Below are 9,793 nucleotides of genomic sequence, written 5' to 3' on the forward strand. Positions count from 1 at the left end.
TTGCTTAGGTATGAAACTAAGCAAGCTCTAGAGAATAGTAATGGTAGAACGGAGACCAACATTACTTCACCGAGTTTAAGAATAGGCACAAGTCAAATATTCCTCACCGTACGCCCATCAGCCCCCTTCATGGTTGTGAAAACACAAGTACCCAAAAAAGTCTAATTTGCCCTTGACTTTTCTCATGAGTCATACATCTAAGAACACTTGTCATGGGTATTACGGTCAAAACACGGGGATCAACATCGCACATGCAACATTGGCACCTGATAGGGCAGGGAGTAAGGACACGACACGCGTTCGGGCAACGAGAATAGAAGAGGGCTGGTCCTACCGACACCTGTCCTCAACGTGTCTTCAGCCCCGTAAACCCTCCCTCAGAACGGACTCCAGTCATTTTATTAAATTTAATTTAATTGACAATTGAAAGTGGGGTCCACACTCAGATAAACTCATAAAGATGGTAAGAAAAGTTGAGCGATGATAAATTCGCACCCCCCCCTGTAGGATAATTGAAAGGAAGGTATTATCGTTCCTGCGGGGTGAATTATCCTACAAGGGATGCGAATTTACCATTCTCCGAAAAGTTCCTTCAGAATTATATATAAGGGCCAGAGGCTGAGGCGCTAAGCGTGTAATAAAGAGGCACAGCTCTCTCTCTCTCTCTCTCTCTCTGAAGAGATTATAGGATGGTTTTCTTCACTGAAACAAGTCATTTTGAGAGAATTGGAGTAATGTACGTTTTGTTGAGCCTTTGATATTGAGTGTGGAGCTGAAGAGAGGGTTTAATTAAGTAGATAATCTCTTTGAGAAATTACCCTTTTGACCTTTTATGAAGAGATTTGATTGCTGTTTTTCAGATACGAGCTGATTCAGGTAAAAGACATGATTTCTTTACTGTTCCTATTAATTTTACTGTTGGTTTTTCTTATATTTTTAGTAATTTTTGCTAGTGTTTATATGTTTGTTTGTATGATTTTCATGAACTGGAATCTCCTTTCTCATCTTATACATGAACAAATTTCTTATAATCAGATGTCTTTCCCAAATTTCTTACTGACCTCGGCTTTACCTTAAAAAAGGAAGTCACCTTGGCCTTTTTCAATTCCCAATCTGTTCAGACACCTTTCATTTAGCCTCTGTTTCTAAACTATCGGATAATGGAATGCTAGCTTTTTGCTGCATCTGCATGTAAGCAAGATTTATCTTTTTCTTCTTCTTTTGATAGTAGTTTTTCTTTGTTCCATGCATGTGTTTTATCTTTGTTTTCTTTTGATTGTAAGTAGCAAAATTTCTCCACAATATTCTTACCTATTAGTTTTGACCACTCTTTCTATGGTGTAAGACCACACCATAGGATGATCCAAACCGTTCATTAGATGGGCCACAACTTATAACCGAGGTTTAAAATTTCGGTTTCGGACCGTGAAATTTCGGAAATTTCGGTCGAAATCTGGTACTTGACCCGAAACTAATATTTTATTCAATATTAAATTTCGGCCGGTACCGGAACCGAAATTTTAAACCTTGCTTATAACTAGGTTGTACGTGCTAGAAAAATCATTTCAATAGGATGATCCTAGCCCTGCGATCCAAAGAGGAACTCCATATTATGGAAACTTCTATAGATCGGAGGGTTGGCATTAGCCTATGAAATGATTTTTTGGCGCACAACCTATTTACTTTGTGACCCATCAAATTGAAGGTTTGGACCATGCTATGTTGTGGGCCCGAAAGAACTTTTTTGAAAAATACGGGACTGTACGGGATTACCCAGTAATAAACAGGCATGAATTGTAAATTGTTGGGGGTTTTGCTAGGCAATTTAGCAAAAAGACATTTGGCTAATTGGCTGCTCACTTTTGCAGCAGAGAACAGCCACCTTGTAGCAGATTTTGTCTTATTCATTTAATTCATCCGAGGTGGCTGTTCCCTGCTGCAAAGGTGGGAACAGAAATGGCATTTTGCAGAATTGCCTTGCAAATCCCATTGTTTAGATGAGCAAATATTTTATGTTCTGTTGGAAGCTCACTCCAACAGTAGGCCCGAGTGGGGTCATTGGGACTATTGATCTTAGTGGGCCACCACCATTTACCCATTAAGTGGGTCCCACTCCGCATAGCAAAAATCCTATACGCCCCTCCAAAGATTTTCTTCAGAAAGTTTTTCATCTAAAAAATAAAACCGTGATTGCTGCTTCCAGGCATAGTTTGTGGCCCACCACATCAATGGCTCACATCTTCATGATGGCCCATACAAATGAAGAGTCTGGATTAAACCACGAGAAGCCAAATGTCGTGTGGAATAAATTGTACCCTAATTCATATGTTTCAGACCCATGGTTTTAAATTTGGACCGGAACGAAACCGAAACGTACGAAATCAAAATTCCCAAAATTTACCAAATTTCGTTTGAAATTAATTTCGGTTTCGGATAAGTTTGAAATTTTAGCCGAAACCGAAATTTAAAAGCGTATCCTGTATAGTCAAATAGTCAATATGCACAGAGAACAGAAAACCTTCCAATCTCTAGTCCAACTTCCTGTCTGGAAAACTATATCTGCTTTCTCTCTTGGTACTGAAACTAACTTCTCTTCTTTATTTTTCAAACATGAAAAGTAGATTTTACTCGGTTCAGCTCCCCACACACAGAAAAAAAATGAGCATGGCTTCCTCGGAAACTCTCAACATGGTGGAAGACCATGTGCCTTCGGATGACCATTTAAAAATGCATGACTTTCCATTGGCAAGACAGCCCTCTATCTACTCCCTCACCTTAGATGAATTTCAACACACCCTTTGCGAGCCCGGTAAGAACTTTGGCTCGATGAACATGGATGAATTTCTAGCCAATATATGGACTGCCGAAGAGAGCCAAGCAGTAACAGTAGCTGGGGCCCTTGAACAAACAAATCACATTGGAGTAGAAGAAACAAAGATTGATAAACCCCCACCAAATAACCAAACTGTTAGTAGCTTACACAGACAAGGCTCCTTCTCTTTACCAGCCCCTCTATGTAGCAAAACTGTAGACGAAGTCTGGTCAGAAATCCACCGAGAACAACCCCCTCATCAAAATCCTAATAACATATCCAACAGTGGAAATCCCGGAAATGCCACTCGACAGCCCACTTTTGGAGAGATGACTCTAGAGGATTTCCTTATAAAGGCAGGGGTAGTTCGGGAAGGCCATGGTACTGCTCCTCTTCCTTCTCAATACGGGCTTTATCAGAACAACAGCAACCCAACCATCTTGGAGTCCGATTTCTCGGGGCATGGTATGAGTTTCGGGGGGTATGTAGATCCCCGAAATGGTACTAATGGTGTGCCAGGCGGTATTTCAGGATACCAAGCTTTTCCTCAACAGGGTGGTGTTGGTGCTGAGGGGTCTCATTTTGGTGGGAATGGGAAGACAAATGCTGGTTTTCAGGGAGTTTGTTTTGGTGGGAGGATGGGGAATGGAGGTGGGGTTGGTGGGCCAGGGGGTTTTGGTGCTCAGGCATTGGGTTCCCCGGTGAGTCCGGTATCGTCAGACGGGGTGTGTACAGGTCACATGGATAATGCAGGGAATCCGTATGGGGTGGATGTGGGGGGAATGAGAGGGGGTGGGAGGAAGAGAATTGTGGATGGGCCTGTTGAGAAGGTGGTGGAGAGGAGGCAGCGTCGGATGATCAAGAACAGAGAATCTGCGGCTAGATCTCGAGCCAGAAAACAGGTTGGTATTACCTTTTGGTTTAAGTTTCATATATCTAGGTAGTTTAGATAGAAAAGTTACTTAAGAAGGCATTAAAAAAAAAAAAACAAAGAAAAGAGGAGAAATTATCTGGTGGAGGGACGTGTATGCACCTGCAGCCCCCACCAAAAAAATGGGCCCACATTTTTTTGGTGATCCTAACCGCTCATTTGGTTGGCCATGATGTATATAGGGTGTGCCCAGAAAATCTTCTTCATAGCGTTTTCCTAACCCTTCCATTTGTGGTGGTTTATGATGGACAACATGGTATAAAAACATCCAAGGACAGGAGGGCTAGGATCATTATGGAGAAGATTTTCTTGGCAGACCCTATCTACATTAGGGCCCAACAAATGAACGGTTTAGATTACCCAAACACTATGGGCCCACTGTTTTTTCTGGGCTGCGCGTTCATGCACAGCCCACCATATAAATTCTCATAAAGGAGTTACTAAAGGAGTTTTTATATGGTGTAAGCCAGGGGTGTAAATGGATATTCGAAAATTCGATTACCGTCCGCATCCGAATCTGTTTAAAGCGAATATTATCCGAATCCGTTTCAAGCGGATATTATCCGAATCTGTTTATGAGATATCCGGCTCTTAGTGGATGCGAATCTGGTAAATGGTATATCTGATCCGTTTAACATCCGAATCCGAGAAGTAAATCTTTTTTATTTATTATTAATAATATCATTAATATTTATTTTTAGTAATGATACACTATCTTTTGTTTCTAAAAGAAAAGTAAATTTTCTTTTTAGAAAAAAGACAAAAACAAAAAGTGTTTTAGGTAGGAAATGAAGTAATCTCTCATTTAAGGGCATTCTTGGAGTTTGACATGGCTTCTTTATGAAGCAACAAATGTGCTTTGTAGGATGAAAGAGACAAATGGATGATGGTGATTGAAAGAACATGTCATAGCTTCTAGAGAATTCTAAAGCAAAAAGGCCATCTAGGTCATTGATAGTAAATGAACGGCTCAGATTAATTTTTCAACTTAAGGTTATATAAAAACCCAAAATGCAATTAAAAGAGGGGACTTCTAAGGTTTGCAAGGAAAAACAAGAGAGGGGAGAAAGGAGGAGGCTGAGACACAATCTTCAACATTCCTTGGTGCCTTCAACCCCACCAAAATCCACCGCCGCCCCTCTCCACCTTCTCACAGCCGCCTCCATCACCACCAGTCACCTCCATCTCTAACCCAATCCCAATCTCCATCCCCATTTCTCTTCATCTTTCACAATCAACACTCCCACTTCCCCTGTTCATAATAGTCCAAACCCATTCCATCATATACACACAAAAAAGAAAGAAAGAAAAAATCCAAAGACCACTACCAACACCATCATCCATCCCCACCGCCTCTCTCTCTCTCTCTCTCTCTCCCTTCGTTTTAAAAGGAAGAAGAGGATCTCAAGTATTTTAGGGATTGAGAGTTAATTTTGTGAAGAGAATGTAGAGGCTTGGTTTTAGGGTTTGGTAGATTCATTCGAGGAGTAAGAAGGAGAAGAAAGATAGTGTGCTGCAGTAAAATGTTCAAATTTACCGGATAAACAGATATGGATAATATCCGAATTTGAACAATATCCGGTGGATACGAATTCGGTAATAGATATTAAATATCCGTCAAATCCGAATCTGAATCCGAATTTGGATAGTGTATACAGTAATCGAATTCGGATATAGCCATATCCGATTCGAATTCGATCCGTTTACACCCTTAGTGTAAGCTCATATAGTCCACTAATTTTCAAACTACAGTACGATCTACATTGTGGCCCATCTAATGGACGGTTTAGATCATCCTATGGTGTTAGCCGCACAGTACTTGTTCAAAAATACTGGACAATACTGGCTTACACCATATAAAAACCAGGGGATCGTAATTAGGAAGCTGATATTCGCACCGTGTTGGTTTTGTTATCGGGAAGCCTGCGCTTTAGAAATTGTGCTTCATCCAATGTGCGAGATAGATTTTTAATTGAAACATAGTTTTATTTTTTATTTTTAAACTCGGGAATGACATCTCCCACTCTTATTTCTATACCGGCGCTCGTTGTTTTCCATGCAGCTTATTTGATTGGCAGTTTAAAGCTCTTTCCTTTACCGGGAATTATACACAAGCCTTAACAGGGCCTTCTCGTTTTACAAACCCGATGGTAACTCGAGTCTCTTATGATGATTTAGGACTTAAAAACGCTATGGATCATAGTCATGATTAGTGTGAAACAACCAGTTGCTCCAAAAGCTTAAGCTGTTGGAGATGGTGTTATTTATTCTTTTATACTTTAACACTCTCCCTCATGTGTGTCCCCTCTTTCTTTGGGTTAGCCTACAAGTGGCACATGTGGCCCCACTTTTTGGGTTGACAATCGCATGTGGAATTTTTGGCATCAAGGGTGTTTGAACTCGGGACCTTTGATCTGATACCATGTGAGACAACCCGTTATTCCAAAAGCTTGCTGTTGGAGAAGGTGTTATTTATTCTTGGGGAGTGATAAATCGACCTCCATATATTCTAAACCGACCCCCCATGTGTCTTTCTCTCTCTAACCATGAGGAGAGAGAAAGACACATAGGGGGTGGATTTAAGATATTTGGGGGTCGATTTATCACTGCCCTTATTCTTTTATACTTTAACAATTGGTGTTTCCCTCCCATTTAATTTTCAATTGGTGACTCCTCAAATTCCGACCAACAAAATGACCCTTACGCTTTCTGAATACTATTTTTTCGTGGGAGAGGAGCGAAGGGTTGGTATAAATACAAATGTATTTTAATGATAATATATGCAGGCATATACCGTTGAGCTGGAAGCTGAGCTGGAGCAGCTGAAAGAGGAAAACACCAGGCTCAAGAAAGAGCAGGTATCAAAACAACAAAAAATAGTTCCCCACATATTTCTTCTCATTTGTGTTTTCTTGAAGAATTGTACTTATATTGCTTTCTTAAACTGAACCAGGAAGAAGCAGAAGAGAGGAGGAGAAGGAAGGTACGGTTGTTATTAACCTTCCCATTCACTTGAATAGCTAATGGTCATTTGGCATCATCATAAGTTATCTTCTCACTCTTTCCAAAACACCACCAAACCATTCACGTTACAGTTTTGCTTCCCTCTTGGAATATGACACCGTGAGGAACTACACGATTGATACCCCCAAGCAAATAGATTTTGCCTCATTTCGACACGATTGATACCCCCAACCAAATAGATTTTGCCTCATTTTCTACTCGTGATGCTGCTTATCAGAGTGTCACTCCCCCTTTTTTTTCAATGGCATGCCATTCCCCTTCTTATGTACACACTACACAGTATGCACCGAGTCTCAAACCACTTCTAGTATCTTATCAATGCAAATGTCTACCGTGAATTCCAATCAAATAGACACTTGGATAACCATGGGGTTGATATAACAGCATAAAGACTTCTTTGGATATCTCTAAACATTAATTGTGTATAATCTTGCATGCAAATGATTCTTAAGTTTGTTGGGAAAGTTGCCCTCTTTCCTGAGATAAGTTGTCTCATAAAACAGCTAGGTTTTCTAGTTGTTGTAGGAAAGTTCCTTTGCACTTACTATTAAGAGGAGAAAAACGTGTGGCATGCGGCTAAAGAGGGGAGGGAGGGAGGGAGGGAGGGAGGGAGTTTATTTGAGGTTTCCTTGTTATTGTCTCGTGGGTTTTTTCTCTCTCTGGTTATCCTTATGTATGGTCTTGGTTGAGAGGACGGAAAAACGGTTGTGATTTACAAGTTTGTGGGTTTTCAGATTAATCCCAATGTAATCCTAGTAATTTGTTTTCTCATAGTGTAAGATCGTACGTGTTTCAGTTGGTAGACATTCGCTTTGCATCTTGTGACATATATGTTTTTATTTGACTTTTCCATTTGTTTGTGCACTATCTTGGATCAGATTTTCCTGACTGATGTTCTCAACAAAGTTGAATGTGATTATATATTCAAAGAGTAGTGATTACAGTAGTTACAGAAATGATATAGTTAAAGGTCTAAAAGGGGCCTTAATGGCCCATTACAAATAAGATTAAATTAGGGAAATGATAAATGCACCCCTTTTCATCACTTGGGAAGGTGGTTGCATCAGCAGTGTGTCAATGACCCCAGAGGAGCTGATGTACTTCACTTCAGAAGGATTCAACGGATTTGATTGCCACGTATACTGCAGTTGGGTGTCTCATGTGATGAAAGTGCATTTCTCATTTCCCTTAAATTAGGGAGATGATATTTTCACCCCCTCTGCAGTACGCATTTGCCCCCTTTATAACATGAACAGTGGGAATGGGGGCGAATGCGTAAACCGGGGGGGGGGGGGGGGGGGTGACAATATCATTGCCCTTAAATTAAATTGGTGCTATGTTAATTAAATTGGTGCTATATTTAGTTTATGGTCCAAGAGGTGTCTTTCTATTGCATGCACTGATTATATGGACATCTTTAACTATAATTCTACAAGAAATCATTAAATCTAGGGAGTCAGACTACTATTTCTGTTGCATTCTTGTTACCTCATGAATTGATGGAGATATCTAAACACATACCGTTTTGTTCAGCTTCTTGAGATAATAATGGCAACGAAGGCAGCATCAACCGTGGAGAGGAAATCAAGGAAGTTAAGAAGAACTTCGACCGGACCATGGTGAATAAAGGTCACTCTGCTTTACTATTTCCTACATGTACAGCTCTAGGATTAACGAATATGTCTTAGCTGAACATAGTTGTGGCAGCACTGAGCTATGTTGCAAATAGCTTAAGACATATTAGTTAATCTAGCTACTAGTAGTCTCTCTTGTCATAGGGTGTCCTTCACAACCCGACGAGCAGGAGATTGGTGAGACCTATGAGGAGCAATAATCATCAAACAGTATAGTTATCATCTGTATTATAATGAGGTGGGCCACATAAGCTCGCATGGCCAACTTCGAAGGCTTAAACTCGAGTAGACTCGTTCCTGTAGAGTTCACTAGCTAGGTGGGTACGTACAAACTGCATAATGTGTAGGGATCGTTGTGAAAGAGGTGGAGGTGCTACTGCTTTGTCTACTTTTGGCTGTTAGAGGAAGGAGAACTCCAGTGAATGGTTAGGGGAGTGGACACCTTATTTCATGTGTTTTACTTATTATATGGAAGTATAATACATATGTCTGAATCTGTATTGTCACTTTCGTAAGATATGATAATAATTTTTCTTTTGGCTTGTAACATACTAGGTATAAATTTTGTGAAGACTAAGTGGGTGTTTGGGTACACGGATTTTAGAATCTAAATTTTAGTTTGAAAACAGTGTAAAAGTGTAAAATATGGTTCATGATTAAGCTAGTGTTTGCTGTCCTGACAGCATTTCTTGGATTGGAATTTAGGTAAGAAAACCAGGTTTTAGAACCCCCACCCCCCACCCCACACCACACCACACCATCCTGAGATTTCTAAAACGTGGAAACATGGGATGAGCTGCTGCTCTCTTGCTGTAGAAAGAAGGGCGAGAAATCAGAAAAAGACGGGTGGTCTCTTTCTTCTCTCATCTCCTATCTACAACTTTGAAGAAATCAAGGATTCTAAAACCCACGTATCAAAATGGCCCCTAAATGTCTTCTATTTGCTCGTGAGGAATCATCACTGCTTCTGACCAGTGATATTTTTTGTTACCCACTCTCTCTGGTTTAAGCCGTAGGCTGCTGTGAGCTGCGTTGAGTGTTTTTTCTGCAGCCCGTCCTTGCCTTCATCCTTTCTCTGACGCTGCCGCTAGGAGTCCATTTTATTGATTTTTTTTAGCTTTGCGACTGTTGTCTGCTGGGAAAGTTTGTCCTAAGCTCGTAGGTTGAACTGTTGAAGTGATGACATGAGGACCTTCAACTTTTCTATGTATTGGTGCACATCTATCCTTCCTGTTTTTGTCTTTTGTAGGGAACATTGGTTCCACGTTTGGGCTGGCAATTTCACCCGTTAAAACGGGGATCCGCCCTGCCTTGAACGGAGCGGGGATTCCCGACTTGGAGCGCGGACGGGGTCTTTAAAAAATTCCCCGAAGCGGGGATGAGGATGGAGAT

At 40.7% G+C, this 9,793-nt stretch overlaps 1 protein-coding gene across 2 annotated transcripts; it reads left to right on the forward strand.

Moving 5' to 3' along the window:
* Nucleotides 1–624: 624 nt before the first annotated feature.
* On the forward strand, nt 625–8,950 carry LOC143863838 (protein ABSCISIC ACID-INSENSITIVE 5-like). Of its 2 annotated transcripts, none has more exons than XM_077374617.1 (5): nt 625–876; nt 2,619–3,714; nt 6,530–6,601; nt 6,697–6,726; nt 8,301–8,950. In XM_077374617.1, exons 2-5 carry the CDS (start codon nt 2,659–2,661, stop codon nt 8,388–8,390), a joined length of 1,248 nt encoding a protein of 415 aa, XP_077230732.1. In that variant the 5' UTR covers nt 625–876; nt 2,619–2,658; the 3' UTR covers nt 8,391–8,950. The 2 variants fall into 2 exon arrangements, with proteins under 2 accessions (XP_077230732.1, XP_077230731.1); XM_077374616.1 differs by having other exon boundaries at nt 626–876; nt 2,622–3,714.
* Nucleotides 8,951–9,793: the final 843 nt, after the last annotated feature.

Source organism: Tasmannia lanceolata, unplaced genomic scaffold (assembly GCF_043159265.1).
Source record: "Tasmannia lanceolata isolate RefF3 unplaced genomic scaffold, GAP_Taslan_0.1 ptg000044l, whole genome shotgun sequence".
In the NCBI taxonomy this organism is placed as follows: domain Eukaryota; kingdom Viridiplantae; phylum Streptophyta; class Magnoliopsida; order Canellales; family Winteraceae; genus Tasmannia; species Tasmannia lanceolata.

Bases quoted from the DNA above. Each gene is read 5' to 3' on its own strand.
- LOC143863838 (XM_077374617.1), top strand. From the start codon at position 2,659: ATGAGCATGGCTTCCTCGGAAACTCTCAACATGGTGGAAGACCATGTG. The intron at 3,715-6,529 runs GTTGGTATTACC...TAATATATGCAG, and splicing joins GATCTCGAGCCAGAAAACAG to GCATATACCGTTGAGCTGGA. The intron at 6,602-6,696 runs GTATCAAAACAA...AAACTGAACCAG, and splicing joins CCAGGCTCAAGAAAGAGCAG to GAAGAAGCAGAAGAGAGGAG.